Consider the following 23574-nt stretch of genomic DNA (forward strand, 5'->3'; position numbering starts at 1 on the left):
GTTGGGCAGTTGTCTGAACTGGGCATGACCTCGGTTCAAGCTCCTCCTCCACCATCAGATTGGTTATTGCCCTCTGGACGCTCTGACCGTTCTTTGAGCGGCATGGAGAGCGAACATGTGATAGACATGACGTCTCCTGTATCACAACGAGTTAACCCGAATCTTAATATGCTACAAGAGATGCAGCAGAGACTCTCTTCATTTATGCAAAGCTACCAAGCTACAGACAATAAAAGAGTAGCATGCCTGGATCCTGAACGTCAGGAAACTTCCTTCCTGGACGCCAAGCGGCGCAAGGCGGTGAGTTGAGAGATTCTTGAAGACGAACGTTTGGACATCTCCCCCGTTAAATGTCGTGAAACTGTTCCTAATAAGGAAAGTGGACATAATCTTGACCCCGAACGTCAGGCAACCAAACGTGATGCCAGGCGTCAAGCAGCCAGTTGTGACAGTGAGTGTCAAGCGACCAGACGTGACGTCGAGCGGCCAACAGCACGAAGCGCCGAGCGTCCTCCTAAACGTGACTTAGAACGTCCTACAGGATGTGATCTCGAACGTCCAGTGAAACGTGACGTCTAACGTCCAGCCATACGTGACGTCGAGCGTCCTACAGAGCGAGGCGCCGAGCGTCCTAATGAAAGTGACGTTGAACGTCCTACAGGACGTGTTTTTGAACGTCCAGCAAGACGTGAACTCGAGGGTTCAGCTAGACGTGACGTCGAGCGTCCTACAGAGCGAGGTGTCGAGCGTCCTATTATACGTGGCGTTGAACATCCTACAGGATGTGTTCTCGACCGTCCAGCAAATCGTGACGTCGAGCGTCCAGCAATTCAGGACGTCGAACGTCCAGCAAGACGTGATATGCGACGTCGAGCGGCGAGCAGCCAGGCAGGACGTTGAAATAGAAAAAAATGGTTTGTATCTAGGAAAACTTAAATGGTTTGTGGCTATGAAACAAATAGTAATTTTTTGTATTATTATTAGAAACTTAATTTTGATTATCCCTCTGTGCCTTTCTCCAAAAAAAAAAAATACTTTTATTCGTTATTGTCTTATTTCCATGTATTGATAGCTACATAATCAAGGCATTGACAGCAGCCCCCTACACTCAGTAGGGAGTGTAAGGGAAAGATGATATAGAATATTTCCTGTTACCAGTCTGTACTAGTCTGTGATGCTGCTCTGTATTCATATAACCTACCTTGTAACTAGAAGTAAGCTACTGTGTTGCTATATGAGAGTGTGTCATGAACATTAATAGTTAACAGGAGCTATTAAAATGGCATATCTGGTCAGAGGCCCAAGAAGTGAATTCCGATGTTAGGAAGAGACTGACTGTTCGAGGTTAGCCTGAATTCAGATTTATTCTTAACCCCTTCCAAGAGTGAGAGACTTTGGTTATGTTGTTGTTGACAAACTTGTCGAGACATTGTTATAGTGGGCCCGCAGAGACCTGTACGACATAGTATGCGGCTGTACTGTTCAGAATATGATAAATTGTAAGTGACTTTGCAGCTTAGTGGTGAACTGGATATTGAAGGGATAGTATTGATTCAGGGGAAAGTATGGTAGCACAGTATTTTCACAGATTTATATTTTCTTATGGGTAATTTCTTGTTTGTTTGTTATTTGTGGAGCTGGAGTGTAAAGGGCTGATAATTTTGCCCTAAATCTGGTTATTGGAATTGACAGATAAATATTTACAAATAATTTTTTTTTTTTTGTGTGTTTTTATGAATACAGCATTTCATTCTAGTTCCTTACACCATGGTGTCTTTTCCCCAGCCACTGTTTTTTTAAGCTCTCATACGTACAGTAATTTATCATAATTCTTTCCTCCCACACTGTGTTCCATTATTAATTATAATAAATGTTCCCTTTCACCCAATGTTCGGACCCTCACTGGAGCTTAAAACCATCTTACCTAAAGAATATAGAGCTATATTTAATATTCTTCTGATTTCCCAGAAACGAATCAATGTTCTTCTTACATGTTAATCCAGCTAGCCCAATGAAAGGTATGATAAACAACAAGATTCAAGCTGGGTCCCCTTGCCCAGTATAAATCAAGGGGTGGTGGCCAGAGCTCCGTTCTCTTGACCTGTTACTTAGGTTTTTTTTGGGTATTCCACCGTTGTATATTTGTTGTGTAGTGAACGTCGGGTTGTGGTCGGCAGTTCGGGTGCTACTTCTGGCCACAGTCCGCAAACCACTACATAATCGAGCGTCAAGCGGTACGCGGCGTCGAGTGTCAAACAGGACGCGACGTCAAGCGTTATGCAGAACGTGACACTCAGCGTCGAACGTCCTTACGCGAAAGTCAAGAAGGGAAACATGACTTTCAGGATGAGAGCTTCGGACTTTATGATGAACTTAGTCAAATCAGGAGTCGAGATCAAGAACACTTTAGTTCAGATCGCTTTGATCGCGAACATTTCACCGAGCGTCAAGCGTTAGATCAACAAGGCGACAGACATGATGATCTGCGGTCTCTGGACGCCAGAAGTCAGGACCTTAATGAAGTATGTGCTGAGAAGCACAACGTCGTTACTCTCGTTGGGGCTTTGTCAGAGGAAAACATCGACGATCACCTTTCCCCTGTTGAATTGTTTAAGGAGTTATCAGAAGGAGAAGACTCTTAAGTCGTTGCGTCCTTCAGTGGATCTGAAGAAACTCATGAAAGTTTTTAACGATGAGTTTTCAGATTCTTTTGTTCCCGTTGCTCCGCGTTCGCCACCCTCAGAATTTACGCTTGGGAAGGCGTCGAAGAAGTCTCCTTTTACCAAAATGGTTCTGTCACGGTCATCAAAAAGAGCTCTTAGAATGATGGGAGACTGGATGGAGTCCAAAAAGAACCAAGGAAAAGCAGCCTTCGCGTTTCCTCCGACTAGACTAGCATCTAGATCTAGTATCTGGTACGAGACGGGAGAAGTTCTCGGCTTGGGAGTTCCTGCCTCTGCCTAGGGAGATTTCTCAAGTCTAGTAGACGCTCCCCGTCGATCGGCCATGAGGAAGACCAAGATTCTCTGGTCTACTTTGGAGTTAGACCATCTTCTCAAAGGTGTCTTTAGAGGTTTCAAGGTTTTCAATTTCCTCAATTGGACTCTGGGAGCCTTGGGCAAGAAGGTTTCTGCCTTTAAAGAAGGTGACACTACTAGTCTAATCCACATCATATCCTGTATGGATAAGGCATTACGAGACGGATCGAATGAGTTGGCAGCGCTTTTCGCAGCATGGATACTTAAGAAAAGAGCTCAGATGTGTTCGTTTCCTGTCTCTTGGGGTTACTCCCTTTCAGAAATCGGAATTGTTATATGCACCTCTGTCTTCCTCTCTCTTTCCACAAGAACTGATTAGAGAGATTTCATCCGCATTGACTCAGAAGGCCACCCAAGATCTGGTCTCAAAGACGGCAAGAAAGGACCTACCAACCTCCTTCGTTAGCCGCAAGCCAAAGGAAGAAACAACTTTCCCTAAGTTTTCTCAGCCCTTTCAAGGGAAGACTTCCAGCAGGGGTAGTTCCAGGCCCGATGGAAGGAGAGCAAAGAGGAGAGGATTCAGAACAGGGCGAAGCAGAGTCTGACTGCTTTCGCCTTCAGGCAGTAGGAGCCAGACTACACAACTTCTGGCAAGCGTGGGAGATGAGTGGGGGCAGACCTTTGGTCAGTACAACTTCTGAAGGAAGGTTATAAAATCCCTTTTATAGGGAAACCTTTGGTTTTAGCTCCAGTAGATCTCTCTCCCAGATACAGAGAGGAGTCAAAGAGGCAAGCTTTACAAATCCAAGTGCCTCTCTTGTTGGAGAAGGGGGCCATAGAGAGGGTGCAGGACTTGCAGTTACCAGGTTTATACAACCACCTGTTCCTGGTTCCCAAGAACTCTGGGGGATGGCATCCAGTCCTAGATGTAAGTGCACTCAACACATTTGTTCAAAAGACGAAGTTCTCTATGGAGACTTCAAAATCAGTTCTTGCAGCAGTAAGAAAGGGCGACTGGATGGTCTCATTAGACCTCCAGGACGCTTACTTTCACATCCCCATTCATCCGAGCTTCAAGCATTATCTGAGGTTCGTTTTCAAGGGGGAAGTGTTTCAGTTTCGAGCTCTGTGTTTCGGCCTCAGCACCGCCCCTCAAATATTTACGAAACTTATGCTCAATGTAGCAAGAATACTCCACTCAAGAGGCATCAGAGCCTCCCTGTATCTAGACAGTTGGCTTCTCAGAGCTCACTCTTATGATCACTGCCTGAAGAATCTTCAGATAACTTTGAAACTAACAGAAGAATTGGGTCTTCTTGTCAACGAGGACAAATCTCTTCTGACACCATCACAAAAGATACTTTATTTGGGGATGGTGATTCAGAGTCGAGTTTTTCGGGCTTTTTCGTCTCCCTTAAGGACGGAGCAAGCCATCTTGAAACTGCAATCTTTTCTAAAGAAGCAGAAGTGTTCTGCGAGGAAGTGGATGAGCCTGTTGGGAACCCTCTCCTCTTTGGAACAGTTTGTCTCTCTAGGAAGGCTGAATCTTCGTCCTCTCCAATTCCACCTCAATCATCATTGGAACAAGGAGAAGGATCTAGAGACGATGTGCATTCCAGTTACGGAATCCATAAGAAGTTGCCTTCAGTGGTGGAATGATCCGGGCAAGTTTCAAGAAGGCTACCCCTTAGAACAGAAGAACCCAGACCTTGTGTTGTGTTCGGACGCCTCGGACTCGGGGTGGGGAGCAACACTGGGCAAGTTGGAAGTTTCGGGGTTGTGGACAGAGGTTCAGAAGAACTTCCACATCAACCAAAAGGAATTGTTAGCAGTCCTGTTGGCCCTCAGAAGCTTCGAACGGTCAGTTTTGAACAAAGTGGTGCTGGTCAATGCTGACAACACCACAGCATTGGCTTACATTGCCAAGCAAGGCGGAACCCACTTGATGTCCCTTTACGAGACTGCGAGGAATCTCCTCATCTGGGCAAAGGAAAGGAATGTAGCTCTGATTACAAGGTTCATTCAAGGGGAGAAGAACGTGATGGCAGACAGCCTAAGCAGGAGAGGTCAAGTTCTGTCCACAGAATGGACACTCCATCAAGAAGTATGCAAGAATCTGTGGCGACTTTGGGGTCGCCCGTGCATAGACCTTTTCACGACCTCGAAGACAAAGAGGCTAGAGACTTATTGCTCCCCAGTGCCAGATCTCAAAGCAGTCCACACAGACGCTTTCCTGCTAGATTGGTCCAATCTGGACGTGTACGTTTTTCCACCGTTCAAGATCCCTTACAAGGTGTTACAAAAGTTTGTGTCAAGCGAAGGGACCAGAATGACTCTAGTGGCCCCCTTTTGGCCCTCAAGAGAATGGTTCACAGAGGTACTGGAATGGATGGTGGACACTAAGAAGCCTTCCATTAAGAGTAGATTTACTCAAACAACCCCACTTGGGAAAGGTACCATCAAAGTCTCCAAAATCTTCAGCTAACTGCCTTCAGACTATCGAAAAACTCACAAGAGCTAGAGGTTTTTTGAAGGAGGCAGCTAGAGCTATTGCAAGAGCAAGAAGGACTTCGACCATCAGGGTTTATTATTCCAAGTGGGGAGGTTTTTAGAGAATGGTGCAGAGTCAACTCTCTTTCCTCATCCAGTATCTCTGTAACTCAGATTGCTGACTTCCTGTTATGCCTGCGAAGGAAGCACAATTTTTCATCAATTTATCCAGTTATGGAACAAAGGACAAATTCGTAGATAATTTGTATTTTTCCTAACTACAAACCTTAGCTATTTAACCAAACTTGCCCGCTAGCTCTATCCCCCTTGAAGTCCTACCTCCAAGCAAAGTGAGCTCAAGCACAGGTGTGTGAGGGGGGGGGGGTTTAGCAAGCTACCATCCCCTACCCCCGCTAACTAGTGGTGTGGGTAGTAAACCCTCATTAAAAATTAATGGCTTGTCATTTCAGCTACGCCGAAAGTAATACCCCTATTAAATAGCTAAGGTTTGTATAGTTAGGAAAAATACAAATTATATACGAACTTGTCATGTTACCTTAATCAAAATCGAGCAGTAGTAATGAAACACCGTAAAAAATACTGGAGCTTTATTTTGCCATGCATAGAAATAATGATTTTTCATCCCATTTTCTGTGGAGTTGAGTTGTTCGTAGCAATCTTCATTATATAAAAATACCTCGTTACTTAATTGAGCTAATGATTTATCAGTTTTTGCTCTGCTGTATGGTTGTTTTGTTCACGATCAAACATCTCATTGCTCCTATGTTCTGGCAAGCGGCCTATGTTTTGCTATGCTCGTTAGCCTTCTGGGCTAGTATTTTGGTGTAATAACACTGGCGAGACCCTTACCTTTGTACACTTAGCATATTTTGGTAGCACTGAATGTTCATGCAAAAACCTGCTCACTACTTCTGAAGTTCCATTGTAATGTCTATGAAACCATCAAATAACCTCAAAAAATGAGAAGCAACAATTAGTGTATGTCTGAACAACGGAATCCATGGCAGTCAGCTGACACACCTTTTTAGGAGGATGTATGAATTCCAAAACAAAATAACATAATTTTAAATATTAAACTTAGCCGGTGAATATATAATAGCTGACGTCTCGGACGGCTCGACAAAAACTCGCGAGCGATCGCCATGAAGGTTGCGGATGTGCCCACCAGCGCCGATTATCGGCCAGATACCGCATATACTTGTAAACAGCTCCAGTTCTTCTCTGTCGGTCTTATCGACAAGTTGATTCCGCTCGCTGTTGACCTGGAGTTTTCGTCATTTTTGGTGAAGTACTTCTTTTTGGTTGTTTTGAGCTTTCGCTGTGACGGGTGTTTTTCTCTTCAATTAAAACTCTTGAACCCTTTTTTGGCTAGTGTTTATTGTTGATGACTTTGGATTTGTTTTGGATTTTCTTTGACTGTTCAATATGGCTGACCCTTCTCCTATCCCTGGACCTAAATTTCGCAAATGTAAAGCTAGGGATTGTAACAAACGTCTTCCCAAGGCCTCTCTCGACCCACATACCGTGTGTTCTAATTGCCGGGGTAAAACCTGCCAATTAGGAGATCGGTGTAATGAGTGCGTGGTCTTGTCGCAATTCGACTGGCTTGAATTTGATATTTATTCTCGTAAGCTGGAGAGAGATAGGGTGAGGAGAAGCTCCTCTAGGTCGTTGGAATTTTCCTCCTCCCATGCCCCTGAACCTAATCCTTCCCCTGTAGTAGTTGTTCCTGAACCCTCTACTAGCACTCATGAACCGTCAATGCGGGATATGTTGCTTGCCATTCAAGCTTTAGGCGAGAAAGTTGAGTCCTTAGCATCGGACCGTAACCAAATCATGTCAGATGTGAATTTATTGAAGTGTCAGAGTGCCAAATCAGAAAATCGTGGTGATAAAGTGATAAGTGCGCAAAGTGTTTTTAGTGTTGCGACCGAGGGTTCGTCTGTTCGTGCTTGTCGCTCCCCTAGTCCGAGACCTCTTTCAGGCTCCCCTGCACCAGGGAGAAGTAATGTCGTAGGACTTAAGGGGACGAGAGGCTTTAACCAACGTACAGACGTTCCCTCTTTGGTATCGGGCGTTTCTTGTCAAGATCGCCCCTACCATAAGACGAGCGAGGCTGTTTTCTCCTCGTCATCCGAAGGCTTCTCGCAAAAGAAACCTTGGCGCAAGGTTTCTAGACCCTTGAAGCGGAAGTCAGTCCCTTCAGGACAGGTCCAGCGTCCTGGCTGTAGCCATTGGGACAGCTCTGACCCTTTGCAGTCGTCGGAAGACTGTTCGCCTATTAAACGTAAGCGTAACACGGGCTCCGAGAGTCTCAGTAAAGGCAATGTTTTGCCGACACAGACGTTACCATCGTCTCGGCTCGTCCCGACTCCCGTTGATCCTAAATGGGTTGTCCTGCAGGATATGCAGACTAAGCTTGCCTCCCTTATGGAGGAGTATACTGTACCGTTGAGCAGGTTCACGATGATCCTCGCCGTTACGCTGATCGAGACTCTGGCCGTCAGCCGCCAAAACGAGCTTTTACTCGTCCTTTTGACGTTATGAAACGTGATGTCGGTAGTTTGTCACGTCAGTCACGTGACTTGGATCCTCACTCGCTGCAATCCCGTGTTGACTTTCAGCCGCTGCCGCAGCCTCGTGTTGACGTTCAGCCGCTGCCGCAGTCTCGTGTTGACGTTCAGGACGTTCGCCAACCAGCTCAGTTGCCTCGACTTGACGTTGAGCGTCAAGCGCTGCAGTCAAGGGTTGTTTTGACTGCTCAATCTAGGCAGTCAAGGCAGTTCCGACGTGACGTCGAGCGTCCATCAACTCCTGTTGTTGTTGTTGCTCAGTCCTTTCAGCTGCGGCATGACGTCGCTTCCTCGACTGCTACTGCTGCTCCTTTGCTTGTGGACATTGCCTGTCAAGCATTGCCGCCGCGGCAGGTCTCTCCTTTTCATGAGACTCGACAATTGTCGGACGAGGTTCCTTCAGATGAGGATGTTGCTGATCCTCCGCCTACTGATATTCCTTTGGGCATTTTATCAGACGGAGAAGAGCCTAAAGCTGCTCAACCCTCTATGGACTTTAAGAAAATCATGATGATTTTTAAGGATCTTTTCCCAGACCATTTTGTAACTTCTGCTCCTCGTTCGCCTCCGTCAGAGTTTGCGCTAGGCCTAGCTGCTTCGAAGCCTTCTTTTACTAAGCTAGTGCTCTCTCGCTCTTCTAAGAGGGCTTTATGTTTGTTAGGCGACTGGTTGATTACCAGGAGGAGTTTGGGGAAGACGGCCTTTGCTTTCCCTCCTTTTAAACTAGCTTCTAGAGCGAGCGTCTGGTATGACACGGGAGAAGTTCTCGGCTTGGGAGTCCCTGCCTCTGCCCAGGGAGACTTCTCAAGCCTCGTAGACTCTCCCCGTCGCCTGGCCATGAGACGCTCTAAAGATTGTTGGTCCTCCTCGGACCTTGACCATCTCCTTAAAGGGGTTTACAGGGCCTTCGAAGTTTTTAACTTCTTAGATTGGTCTCTAGGAGCATTAAGCAGGAAGATCTCGTCGGCCGACCAGGATGTTTCCGTGCTTATTATGTCCTGCATGGACAAAGCCATCCGTGATGGCTCCAATGAGCTCGCCGCTACCTTTACGGCTGGAGTCCTGAAGAAGAGGGAGACTCTTTGCTCGTTCCTTTTGGCAGGAGTGACTCCCTGTCAAAGGTCGGAGCTTCTCTTTGCCCCCTTGTCATCTGCCTTGTTTCCTCAACAGTTGATCAAGGATATTGCGGCTTCGCTGGTGCAGAAGGATACACACGACCTGATGGCTACTTCTGCTCGCAAGGGTGCTCCTTCATCGTCTTATGTCGTAAGACCCAAGATCGATACCCCAGCGACTAGGTTTATCCCGCCCTTTCGTGGCAGAGCCCCCAGCAGGGGAAGCGCTCGTGCCGACGGTAAAAGAGGCAAGAGGAGAGGATCCAAGTCCTCCCGTGGCAGAGTCTGACTGCCCACGTCCTCAGACAGCGGTAGGGGCCAGACTGAACAGCTTCTGGCAGGCCTGGGAGAAGAGGGGTGCAGACCAAGAGTCTGTGTTGTTGCTCAAGGAGGGGTACAAAATACCTTTTGTACGCAGACCTCCTCTAGTAACAGTTCCTTTAGACCTCTCTCCCAGGTATCGAGAGGAGTCAAGGAGACAAGCTCTACATCAGCAGGTTTCTCTGTTGCTAGAGAAGGGAGCGGTGGTGAAAGTCTCGGACCTTCAATCACCGGGATTTTACAACCGTCTCTTCCTAGTCCCAAAGCATACAGGAGGTTGGAGGCCAGTGCTGGACGTCAGTGCGCTAAACGTTTTTGTTGTAAAAACAAAATTTACGATGGAGACCACGAAGTCCATCCTAGCAGCGGTCAGAGAGGGAGACTGGATGGTCTCTCTCGACCTGCAGGATGCGTACTTCCACATTCCTATACACCCAGATTCTCAACCGTATCTGAGGTTTGTTTACAGGAATGTGGTGTACCAGTTCCGAGCACTGTGCTTCGGCCTCAGCCCTGCTCCTCTCGTGTTTACGAGGCTCATGAGGAATGTGGCAAAATTCCTTCATTTATCGGGAATTCGAGCCTCCCTGTACCTGGATGACTGGCTTCTCAGAGCATCGTCCCGTCATCGCTGTCTGCAGGACCTTCAATGGACGTTGGGTCTGGCAAAGGAGTTGGGACTATTGGTGAACTTAGAAAAGTCTCAACTGAATCCCTCCCAGACGATTCTCTATTTGGGGATGGAGATTCGCAGTCTAGTTTTTCGGGCTTTTCCGTCTGCCACCAGGATAGAGCAAGCCCTGCTCAAAGTCCGCCTCATGCTGAAAAAAGACCGTTGCTCAGTGAGAAGTTGGATGAGCCTCTTAGGGACTCTGTCATCCCTGGAGCAATTTATCTCACTAGGGAGACTTCACCTTCGCCCTCTCCAGTTACATCTAGACTTCCATTGGAACAAGAGCAAGACTTTGGAAGCTGTGTCAATCCCGATCTCCGAGCCAGTAAAAACGTGCCTGAACTGGTGGGACAGCAACATAAGTCTGCGAGAGGGCCTGTCCCTGGCGGTCAAGAACCCAAACCACGTGTTGTTCTCAGACGCGTCGGATTTGGGTTGGGGAGCGACTCTGGACAGTCTGGAATGTTCGGGTCTTTGGGCGTCGGATCAGAGGAGCATGCACATCAACTGCAAGGAGCTGTTGGCGGTTCACTTGGCCTTGACGAGTTTCGAGAGCATTCTACGAAACAAAGTGGTAGAAGTCAATTCGGACAACACCACAGCCTTGGCGTACATCTCCAAGCAAGGAGGCACTCACTCCCACACACTGTTCGTCATCGCAAGGGACCTCCTCATCTGGTCAAAAAATCGAGGCATCTCCCTGTTGACAAGATTCATCCAGGGGGACTTGAACGTCTTGGCAGACTGTCTCAGTCGGAGAGGTCAGGTGATCCCCACAGAATGGACCCTCCACAAGGACGTGTGCAAGAGTCTTTGGGTGACTTGGGGCCAACCCACCATAGACCTCTTTGCCACCTCGTTGACCAAAAGGCTCCCGACCTATTGCTCTCCAGTCCCAGATCCAGAGGCGGCCCACATAGATGCTTTTCTACTGGACTGGTCTCACCTGGACGCGTACGCATTCCCGCCGTTCAAGATCATCAACAAGGTACTGCAGAAGTTCGCCTCTCACGAAGGGACAAGGTTGACGTTGGTTGCTCCCCTCTGGCCCGCGAGAGAGTGGTTCACAGAGGTACTTCAATGGCTGGTAGACGTTCCAAGGAGTCTTCCTTTAAGGATGGATCTCTTACGGCAGCCCCACGTAAGGAATCTTCATCCAAGCCTCCCCGCGCTTCGTCTGACTGCCTTCAGACTATCAAAAGACTCTCAAGAGCTCGAGGTTTTTCGAAGGAGGCAGCCAGAGTGATTGCGAGAGCTAGGAGAGCTTCTACCATCAAGGTCTACCAGTCGAAGTGGGAAGTCTTTAGAGACTGGTGCAAGTCATCATCCATTTCCTCTTCCAGTACCTCTGTAGCCCAAATTGCAGACTTTCTCCTGCATCTGAGAAATGTTCGCTCCCTCTCTGCTCCCACTATTAAGGGCTACAGGAGCATGTTGGCTTCTGTGTTCAGACATAGAGGCTTAGATCTGTCCAATAATAAAGATCTCCAAGATCTCGTTAAGTCCTTCGAGACCTCTAAGGAGCGTCGTATGGCAACTCCTGGATGGAACTTAGACGTGGTCCTAAGGTTCCTAATGTCCGACAGGTTTGAGCCATTACATTCAGCCTCCCTGAAGGATCTCATCCTCAAGACGCTTTTCTTAGTGTGCTTGGCTTCGGCTAAAAGGGTCAGTGAGATCCATGCCTTTAGTAAAAACATCGGCTTTTCTACAGAGAAAGCCACATGTTCGCTTCAGCTTGGTTTCTTGGCCAAAAATGAACTGCCTTCTCGTCCTTGGTCTAAATATTTTGATATACCTTGCCTATCAGAGATCGTAGGCAACGAGCTTGAAAGAGTACTGTGCCCAGTTAGAGCTCTTAAGTTTTATTTAGCTCGTACCAGATCCTTACGAGGTGGATCTGAGGCCTTATGGTGCTCAGTTAAGAAGCCCTCATTGCCTATGTCTAAGAAGACAGACTAATAAGGCAGAGTAATCGTCTAAGTCAACTTCCTTACCAGGTACCCTTATATATTTGGGTTTTGTTATGATATAACTGTCAAAAACTCTAAGCATATACGCCTTTATTGTATTAATACTGGTCTCTACCCACCACCATGGGTGTGAATCAGCTATTATATATTCACTGGCTAAGTTTAATATTTAAAAATGATATTTTGATTATAAAATAAATTTTTGAATATACTTACCCGGTGAATATATAAATTAAAGGCCCTCCCTTCCTCCCCGATAGAGACCCAGAGGAATGAGAAGAACTGGAGCTGTTTACAAGTATATGCGGTATCTGGCCGATAGTCGGCGCTGGTGGGCACACCCGCAACCTTCATGGCGATCGCTCGCGAGTTTTTGTGTTTCTGTCAAGCCGTCCGAGACGTCCGCTATTATATATTCACCGGGTAAGTATATTCAAAAATTTATTTTATAATCAAAATATCATTTTGTTCCGCTATTTATTTATGGGTGTTACTTTCGGCGTAGCTGAAATGACGAGCCATTAAAATTTAGCGAGGGTTAGCTACCCATACTGCTAGTTAGCGGGGGTAGGGGGGGGGATAACTTGCTACCGCTCCCACTCACACACCAGTGATTTAGCTCACTTTACTTTTGGCTCGGATGGAGACCAGTATTTTCCGCTCTTCCTCCTCACCTATTTTGGCCTGCCATTATATATATATATATATATATATATATATATATATATATATATATATATATATATATATATATATATATATATATATATATTTTATATATATACATATACTGTATATATATATATATATATATATATATATATATATATATATATATATATATATATATATATATATATATATATACATACTGTATATGTGTTTGTGTGTATATGTATATGTATTAAATATATATATATATATATATATATATATATATATATATATATATATATATATATATACATATATTTTTATTTGTATTTATATATATATATATATATATATATATATATATATATATATATATATATATATATACACAGTATATATATATATATATATATATATATATATATATATATATATATATATATATATATATATATATATATATATATATAGATATGTTGTAAGTTTCCTTTTCAGTGTTTGTGCTGTGCGTGTGATAACTTATACAGCAGGTTCTCAAGACACTCGTGCAAAGCTGGGGAACCTTCCCTTTCAACATCTCCGCCCTTGTCCATCGGTCTTCCCGTCTGCGGATAACCTACCGTTGACTCGGCCGCTGCCGCAGGGGAATCGTCATTGTTTGGACCCTCCTCGTTCAACTGTTGTCTTCGCTTTTCCCTCTTCCACGGGGAACATATGGATTACTGAGGGATGGGAGTGTGGCCTTTCAGAGATTGGTTTCGGTCTTTCTCTTCTCAAGGCCGTTCACCTTTCATGGGCTTCCGACATTATACTAACAGGTGGAGTACCTTCTCTGTTCGCGGGTCAGGTTGAGCTTCCAATTGTTTAAGTGAAATTATAATTGCTTGTAATTTAACTTCTCAGCTTTTTCTCCGCGGGTAACACTTTCCTTTGGAGTATTAGTGGTTCTTCCTATTAGTGAAAAATTTTACCTGATCTATAGCTCCCCGTTTGCCAGTCCTTGATACTCAGCTGTTGGTAGCTTACCATTCGCTAATGCTTCGATCGCCGATCATTAGAACCCCATTCACTGATAATTAGTTCAACACTCTGATCATCGAACCTTTCTTTAACCATATGGTTCTCGATCATCAGCTCTACATGCTTCCTTTCAGAGCTCTTGAGCGCTGATCGTCAATGGCTCACCGATCACCAACTAGCGATCATTAAACCATTTTGCTATTTCTCAGGGTACTCCAAGTTGATTGCCAACTCATTGGTCGCCAGCCTTCCTTAGCTGACTGACCAGACAGCCCTCGTCTGCTTGTCAGTTACCATCTTCAGCTCACAGATCACTGATTCGCCAATCATCGTCTGTTCACCATCACTAAGACTCTCTTGTCAACCTCTGCCCGTTGTTCCCTAGATCGGAAGGCAAACAACAAAATTCTTGCTACTCGCCGTTTGCCACCACACCGATCCACTGAAGCGATCGATAGCCCCCATCAGCGGCTTGTTGACAGGTGACCCCTCGCGAGCCCTCTCCAACTGCATAGTAGCCACGATACCCAGCCCTTGACCATTGATTAACGTTCCCCAGAATGATGCTGGGTTAAGGAATAGTATCAACCCTGTCTGGGCACATGATAGGGTCAAGCGTTGCCTTAACCACGGCTATCAGTTAAAGAAGTTCTCTCCCAGGGAAGAATCCTTGCACAGGGTATCGCTTCCCATCTTTTCCTCCATGAGTTAAGACCCCAGCGTCAACAAACTCCTGTGTGAATGGATCCACAAGGAGCTGGCCTTTTGGGCCAATGTCCACAACATGTTGGAGAAGTTGGGACAAGGGGTAAGACCAGAGGTCTTCATGTGCATGCTGAACCCAAAGGATGCATACTGCCTGGTTCCAAACCATCCATCTCCAAGGAAGTATCGGAGATTCAGTCTAGACAATAAGAAATACCAGTTCAGGGCACTGTGCTTCAGTCTTTCCAAAGCACCCATCCTGGGATCTCAGCATTGGCATCCATCTCCTCTGTTTTCTGGATGACTGACTGATCTTAGCAGACTCGGTGGCAACCTTGCGTTAGCGCCGAAACTTCTGAAGTTTTTTTACCAAGATCTGGTGATCATGGTAAATCTTGGAAAGTTTTCACTTCTTCCGTCTCAGAAGACTAGTATATCTAGGAATGATTCTAGACACCTATCTCCAAAAAAAACTTTTCATCAAAGCCAGGGTAACGAGGCTTAGAAAGGTCACAAGACCCTTTTCTCAAGACGAGAAGAATTCCCAGCCAAAGTGGCCATGTCTCCTCTGACACCTATCATCCGTGGCCCGTTTAGTTTCCAATGCCAGCCTCAGGATTTGCTCTCTCCAGTGGCGGCTTGAGTCTGATGGGAATCAGGCCTTCAATTCCCCTGACATTCTGATTCCCAGGGGACCAGAGGATTGGAAGAACCTCAAGGGATGGGTGGCAGTCAAGAATCTACGGAGGGGTGTAACCATCTCATTCCCCCTCCCCCCCGTACTTGATGCTGTGAAAAGACACACCAAAAGAAGGGAGGAGGGACCATCCTACTGCACCACACGACCTAAGGCCTCTGGACAGAGTCCGAAAGTACCTTCTCTTAAATCTCTTAAGAGATGAAGGGCAACTTTCCAGTCCTTCAACAGCCTCATCAATTCCTGATGGGCCATTCAGTGGTGTGATGAGCGACAACACCACATAGTGGCTCACATCAACAGCATAAGTACTAAGATGGGCCGAAGTCCGCTTGGTACTGCTATCAGCCCGCTTCATTGCAGAATAGAGGAATGTGCTCGCCGACTATCTTGAGTACAGCATCTTAGATAGGGTGTACAAAATGGTCTTTGAATCACCTCGTAGCCTACAAAGTCTTGAATTTATTGGGTTCTCCAACTGTGGATCTGTTCGCAATACCCCAGAACCTCGGGCTTCCGTTGCTCCCCAATCCTAGACCCTAAGGCTCACTGGCAAGAGGCATACCAACAACGGTGGGTACAACAACGATGTTAACGTCTCGTCCACGTTTTGCTTGATGAGAAGGGTACTCCGTAATGCTAGAACACCGGTCAGCCTCTCAAGGTCTCTCATAGTTCCGCTATAGCACTATGCGGAATGGTTTTCGATCCTTCTGCAGCTCCTGACGGAGCCTCCAAGAGAACCCTCTCCACGTCACAGACAACCACACTTCGACACTTACCACAGGCTATACTGTAGCATCGCTATGATTGCACGCCTAGAGACTACCCAGCACCTCCTCTCTCAGATGGGTTTTTAGCAATAAGTTGCGAAAAGGTTGTTTGGATATCCGAGGAATTCCTCAGCATCAGTCCACCAGGCAAAGTGTAACGTCTTCTGTAGTTGGTGTCATGGGAAAGCATATCTCTCCACTCGATACCTCTTTTCCAGCAATAGCGGAATCCTCGAGTATTTGGAGGAAGAAAAGACCCCCTTTTCAGTTTTGGCAGGTAAAGACGATCACTCAACCTTGAGTCTTGCCTTCAAACTGAAAGGAAGGGACATCCCCTCATCGCTAGATCTTTCCTAACTCATGGGGACTTACAGACTTGCCTCTCCCCAGTCAGAATTGATACCTCCCTCTCGGAACATGGTTCGAGTTCTCCAGTCTAAGGAAACCGCCCTACAGTCCAGTTCACCTGGTTTAGAAGACAGTGTTCCTATACACTTTTACAGCAGCCAAACGAGTCAAGAAACTTCGTGGTCTCTCTTTCGACATCGCCCATTCATGAGAAGGGTAAGAGGCAACGTTTAGTTTCGTCCCTGAGTTTGTTGCCAAGCCACAGTCTCCATAAGTAACGGATCCTATTCAACAAGTCTCCACTCAGTAACTGATGATCCAGATCATCTATTACTGTACCCTGGGTGAGGTTGGAGGCTCTACCTCAAGAGAACGGCAACAGCCCACCTGGGTGCCTTCTCTTGTCGTCAGCACTGGGAGAGACAGGAGGAGGATCACCAAAACATCATCTCTGCTGGATTCAGAGAGTCATCAATTTCTCTCTGAATCCAGATCCTCCTCCAACACATCGACCTACGATGTCAGGAGAGTACCTATACCCCTGGCCCTTCAAAGCAGATTACTCTGTGACACAGGTTTTACAAGCAAGGGTGTGAATGCTCCAGGTGACTTTCGCATCCTTTTTCCTGCAAGACGTGACCCACAGGAACTCAATACGATCTCTATCGGTCCTGTAGTGGCTGCACAACAGATGGTTGTATACCTCAAGCTCCTTATTGGACAAGTAGCAGAAAATTGATGGCATTGTTACCTGGGTTTAGTCTGCATGAATGAAAAGGAATGACTGGCTATTTTTCTTTCCTTCATCCTCCCCTCTTATGGGGAAAACAACAGCTTGGGTTCTCTTCACAAGCTGACCTCAACCACTGCGGGTAAACCATGCTCCCTTGTGTACTTAGTATTGTGTCAATACTGTTGAGTCCCCATACCCTGTCGAGGTGGTATGGGGGAGAGTCTTGGTTCAAGAGTTTTTCCTACAAAGTCTCAGAACAACTTTCTCCATGACTGTCACACTGCTTATCTTAACACACAGCTTGCGTAGGCCGCAGACCTTGCATAGCAAGGTTTAGCGAGGTGTAGTGATTTCTTATAATTGGTACCAACATATTCAATACATGGAACCCCGGGTGAAGCCAAAAAGCCAGATTGGCAGCGATGTCTACCCTCCTAATGGATGAGTCACCCCTAATAAATAGCGTAGGTTTTGAATTCCAGTTACGGAACAAATGACAAATTCGTAGATAATTTGTATTTTTCCTAACGATACAAACCTTTAGCTATTTATACAAATTAACCGCCGACCCTATCCCCCCCTAAAGTCCTACCTCCAAGCAAAGTGAGATAATTCACAGGTGTGTGAGTGGGAGTGGTAGCATGCTACCCCAATTACCCCCCAGTAACTAGCGGGATGGCTAGTTAACTCTCGCCAAAATTTTAGTGGCTCATCTTTTCAGTTTCATCAAAAGTAATGCCCCCTAATAAATAGCTAAAGGTTTGTATCGTTAGGAAAAATACAAATTACCCATGAATTTGTCATTTTAAGTAGAAATGTAGGATAATATTAAGTTTACTTTTGAAGAAAGCATTTCACTCCTTCACAGATGTCTGAATCAGAAGAGAAAGCCAGCAGTACCAGTGAACGACTTCGTGAAGAATACCGAAAACATGTCAAATCCCAGATCTCTCTTGACCTTGTAGACACAATATCCACTATAGAACAACACCATGAGCAACTGTTAGAGCTGTGCGAACAAATTAACCTTGCAAAGAAGCAAGTGAGTAAAGTATCTCTTATTATGTATTTAATCTATAATGCTCCAAAGGTTACATAGGATTACAAGGTTCTTGAACAGATTATTGTTTTTTTTTAAACATATAATAATTGGAAATCTGCTTATGGAGCATATATCAACTATCCTCATAGAATGTTAGCATATATAGGGTGTGACCTACTGGTAATTTGGAGGCTGATTTTAGAGTAATTTTTTAGAGTAATGTGGAATTGCTGAACACAATTCTTTGTTTTATAAATGTTGGTATATGTTAAGTGCATCAGAAATCCACAGTACAAAAGTTAAGTTGTTTTCAAGATTTAGGATCTCCATGCGAAGAATTTGTTCCTACCAGAATGCAAACCCTCGACCTATGATAGGAGTATGTCTTTAATAAAGTGTTGGTAGTTACTGGCTGATGGTATGGAAGCCCTACCCCCTCGCCAGCACACTAAAGCGCCACTTTCAGGTCACCCGCCTAGCTGTAAACTCATACGTTCAGTGTCCATATCTTGGCTGCTTAACAGTTTTTTTCTTTCTCATTACAGAGTGAAAGTGTGTTTTGTGATTGAAAAATCATGCATGGACATACGGCCATTCCCTGGGGATGCTAGATGGAGGTACGGTACCTTCATAAGCAGGAATCGGTGTAACCCCAGTCTTTGTGCGCATCTTGCAGTGGTCATGACTGTTTGCAGTCTTCACCTTACAACAAGCGTTGAGATTGGCCATCAGCGCAGTGGGCGAAGTACGGTAAAAATAAAAAAAGAAGCTGAAACAGAACTCTTTGCCTTTGGGGTCATCCTTGAAGTCAAGGAAGTTTGTAGGCTTTGCTTTCGTCTTCCGGTGCCCAAACTTTTGATTGGCGCTTCAGGGAGAGTGAATGCGATCTCTAGAGATTCCTCCCAGTCTTGCTTCCTCCAAATCGCTCTGGTATTCAGCATCGCGTGTTTCACTTTATCTGTGCCGTGTGGGATTTCTTTGTGATTTTTGTGAACTTTATTCGAGTGTACATCCCTTGTAATGGCTCCTAAACGTCCTGCTACCTCCAAGGCCGACAGCAAGCCTAAGAAGCAACGTAAGATGATGTCTATCCCCGAGAAAATTAAAATCTCAATATGCTTAAGGAAGGAAGAACGTATGCAGCCATCGGTCGCCATTTCGAGGTGAACGAATCCACAGTTCGTTCTATAAAGAAAGAGGAGGTTAAGATTAGGAGAGTTGGTGCTATAACCTTCAATAAAACACAAAAGCGAGTTGTAACTCAAAGGAACAAGGCAATTGTGAAGATGGAAACGGCATTATCGATATGGATAGTGACTGTAGAAAGAAAAATATTCCGTTGGATACGAACATGAGCCAGACAAAGGCGCGGAAACTTTACGAAGTGTATGCTGCCAAGGAACCACAGGAACCTCAAGAAGGCGATGAAGAAATGAAAGAAGACGAAGAAGACCCTGATGATCCGCAACCAGTCCTATCCAGCCGATCAACAAAGAAAAAAGCACAGTTTGTCGCTAGCAAAGGGTGGTTTGCCAAATTCCAGAAATGATACGGACTCAAAAGCGTAGCAATGCATGACGAGGCTCCTTCTGCGGATAAGGAGGCTGCCAATTAATACGTACGTGATACGTTCCAAGATATTATAACTGAGGGGGAATATCTTCCGCAGCAAGTTTTTAATATGGATGAAACTGGCTTATTTTGGAAACGGACGCCATCGTGTACGTTCCTTTTCAATGAGGAAGCCAGAGCCTCTGACTTTAAAGCCTATAAGGATCGTGTGACCCTTGTCATGTGCGGCAATGCCCAAGGGTTTATGTTGAAGCCAGAACTCATTTACAAATCCGAAAACCCAAGGGCGCTGAAGCATAAGAACAAGAATTGCCTTCCCGTCCATTGGATGGGTAATCCTAAGGCCTAGATAACGAAGACGCTAACAAGTGACTGGTTCCACCAATGTTTTATCCCGCAGGTGAAGGTCTACCTCCTGGGAAAAAACCTTCCGTTCAAAGTCCTGCTGCTTATGGATAATGCTGGTGGCCACGCAACAAACTTGACGTTCCCTGGGATCCAAGTGGAGTTTCTGCCACCTAACACTATGTCCCCAATTCACCCTATGGACCAGGGAGTTATCAGGGTGTTTAAGGCTCTCTACACAAGAAATCCCCTGGCAGAGCAGGTTGCTAAAGTGGACAATGCGCACGCACAAGAAGACTTCAACCTGAAGGTATACTGGTGCACGTACACGATTGCTACGTGCCTTGAAAATATCCAGAAGGCGTGGAAGAGATGAAGCCTTCCACCATTAAATCCAGCTGGAAGAAGTTGTGGCCTGAGATCGTCTACGATGACGAAGGATTCACGCTTGCCGAAATCCAGCATTCGGCGGTAACAAAGGCTGTGAAGTTGGCTGCTATCCATGGTGGTGAAGGATTTGCCGACATGACTACGGACAACGTCGACGAACTGCTTGACTGCCACTCCCAAGAACTAACTGAAGAGGACTTAGAAGAACTAACGAAGTCAGCTAGTGAAGAGGAAGACGATTCGGAAGAAGGAGAGAAAGAGGATCCTGACCCTGGCCTAAGCTTAGAACGGCTCTCGACCATTTGCAGGTTATTGAAAAAGGCGCAAGCACTTTCAGGGGAATATGACGATGATATGATACCGTCTCTGCAATTTTGCAACAATCTGGACGGTGTTATGCAGCCGTATAAGGTCGTTTTAGAAAAAAATGAAGAAAGAACGACAGCATTTACCGATCACCATGTTCTTCAAGCACCGAAAAAAAGTTCTTGCAGCCGAAGTTCAGGAGGCGGTGCCAGAGGCTATGGCACCCCAACTTCAGAAGAGTCATTAAAGCAGTCATTGGCTGCGCAATGATACCCATCATCACTCTTCATCGTCATAATATCAATTGCGCAGTCAAATCATTATCATCATCATCATCGTATCATCGTTGTTGTCGTCTTCGTAGCCTAGGCAGTCATTCAACTTTAAGAATCCTTCATCATCCAAGTTGACGTCTTCTTATTCCATGGTAAACAAAAAAAATATTGTTTTTTTTTATTTTAATAATTATTTGCCTCTTTATTTTGTAATATTTGTTTCAGATGAAAACTTTTAATTTTTTTTCATACGTATGTATGTAATGTGAAGGTTCTTTAATTTCTTTTTTCATACGTATGTACGTATTGTAAAGGTTCTCTCTCTCTCTCTTTCTACTTGCTTAAATTATATTTGTTCCGACACAGATACAAACCCTCGCTATTTATAGGGTATTACTTTTGGCAACGCTGAAAACCAGCCAAAACAATTTAGTGAGGGATAATTACCCCATCCGCTAGTTAGCGGGAGGGGGTTGGGGTAGACTAGCTACCCTGCTCACTCACACTGAGTAACCACTTTTGCTTTTGGCTCGGTAGAGTGGGGACGTGCCGTCTCTCTCTCCCGTTAAACAAACTGCCTTGACTTTATTACATTTTCTTTTTCTTTTGTGTGTATGGTTATTGTCCCGCTATGCGGACATGTCCAGGGATTGAAGGCCGCCGCTGCGGCACCTTCATGTCGTCCGTGGAGACGAACCCACACCCTTTATGCCCGGATTGCCGGGGAACTCAGTGTTCGCGGGACAACACCTGTTCCGAGTGTAGGGAGTGGCCTGCCTCCCAGTGGGAGAGGTTTGCGCGTAAGAAGAAGAAGAAGTCTAAACGTGAATCTTTGCTTTCGGGGTCTTCCTCGAAATCGAAGAAATCGCGGGTTTCTGCTTCCTCTACGCCCAAATCTCTGCCCAAAGCTAATCCTCGACCAGGCCCTTCCGGGGCACGGTCGAGCAGTAGTGCAGGGCTTGTGACTCCAGATCAACCCTGTGGGATAGACGAAGGTGGCGGCTCCCCTAGTGAGTCGGCTCCTTCTCTACCCCCAGGGAGCGCCTGTTCTTTTCCAGACCTTGTGTCTTTATGGCCATTGCTGGGCGTCGATGGTCCCCCTACGAAGGAATTTCTCCTCGAACTCCTCCAAAGGGGAGCAGAGAGAAGGCGGTCATCTCCTTCCTCTGCGGAGGTCGATCCTCCTCTTCTGGGCGCAGGCGCTGTTGCCGTCGGTCAGGCTGAGAGTCTGGTTTCGACGCCGAGGATTTAGCTAACCCACCAGGGGCGGTGGCAGCGCTCTCTCCAAGGCAAGCTACCCGTTCGGGGGAACATATCTCTCGTTCGCGAGAGAAGATTGCCTCTGCATCGGCAATCTCCTTACGCTTTAGGTTCTCCTCCAGGGGCGGAAAGAGAACCTTGTTATAAGCGTAGTTCTCCTTCGGGCGAACTCTCCTCCCCTGTGGAGGAATTATCTGTAGACCTTATTCAGTCTCCCCCTCGGGCGGAGTCTGCTGAACGTTCCTCTCCGGAGGTTCCTAGAGTGGAGGGGTGGGTAACCCCTCTCCACCCCGGACATTCTCCTCCTCAGGCTATGAGGAGACATCTTTTTGAACCTGCTGGTTCTCCTAACGTTGACCCTTCGGGGTCTCGTGACGATCACCCTTTTGGGCTAGCGTGATCGTGAGCCTTCGGGCTCTCTTCATGTTGATCCTGTGGGTTCTCATGACAGCCGGAGTCCTTCGGGTCTCCGTCGCGCTGAACCTTCGGGCTCTCGTGACTTGAAGCCTTTGGGTTTCTGTTACGCTGAACCCTCGGGCTCTTGTAACGATGGTAACGTTGAACCTCCGGGTTCTCGTACCGTCAGTCACGTTGATATTTCGGGATCTCGTGACAGAGGAACCTTGATTCCTCGTTACGTTGATCCTTCGGGGTCTCGTGACCTGAGTTACACTGAACCCTTGGGCTCTCGTAAATTTAGTCGCGGAAACATTTCGGTACATCGTGACAGAGAAACTCCGGTTTCTCATTGCGTTGATCCTTCGGGTTCGCGCAACACAGTTCATGCTGAACTTTCGGGTTCTCGTGACCAGAGTCATTCTTTTTATGACAGAGAATTTACAAACTCTCGTTGTGTTGATCGTTCGCGCTCACACAACACAGGCTATCGTGAACCTTCGGGTGAGCGTAGCAGTGAGTTCTCTCACCAACCTGAGAGCTCTCGCGTGCACGACCAAGTTGGCCCGCACGACCGTTTTGGGGTGCGCAAACAGAATGGCGAACATGGCACACGGGTTCATCCTATGGCGCGCCATATGCGCGAACATCCTGTTACTCGCCATGCGCACGAACATCCTGTTGCTCTCCATGCTCGCGAACATCCTGTTGCGCCATGCGCGCGAACAACCTACTGCGCATGGACAACACACTACGCCCCATGCGCGTGAGCAACCTTGTGCGCGCCAGGTGCGCGAACAACCTCAGGCACTCCACGAGCGCGAAAAAGATGCGCGTGCACAAGCACCCTTTCGCCTACCAACAGTTCGGCGCAAGGGTGCACGATCATCTTGGCGCTCACAATCTGTCTCTCG

At 46.3% G+C, this 23574-nt stretch overlaps 1 protein-coding gene across 2 annotated transcripts in view; it reads left to right on the forward strand.

Moving 5' to 3' along the window:
• Nucleotides 1-23574, forward strand: part of LOC137650063 (cytokine receptor-like factor 3) — a 213313-nt gene that overhangs the window by 20073 nt on the left and 169666 nt on the right. For both annotated transcript variants that reach the window (XM_068383111.1, XM_068383110.1), the window contains exon 2: nt 17943-18116. In XM_068383111.1, the coding sequence (XP_068239212.1) occupies nt 17943-18116 (174 nt within the window). The remainder of the gene's footprint in view (nt 1-17942; nt 18117-23574) is intronic.

The sequence above is a fragment of the Palaemon carinicauda genome, chromosome 11 (genome assembly GCF_036898095.1).
Source record: "Palaemon carinicauda isolate YSFRI2023 chromosome 11, ASM3689809v2, whole genome shotgun sequence".
NCBI lineage: Eukaryota > Metazoa > Arthropoda > Malacostraca > Decapoda > Palaemonidae > Palaemon > Palaemon carinicauda.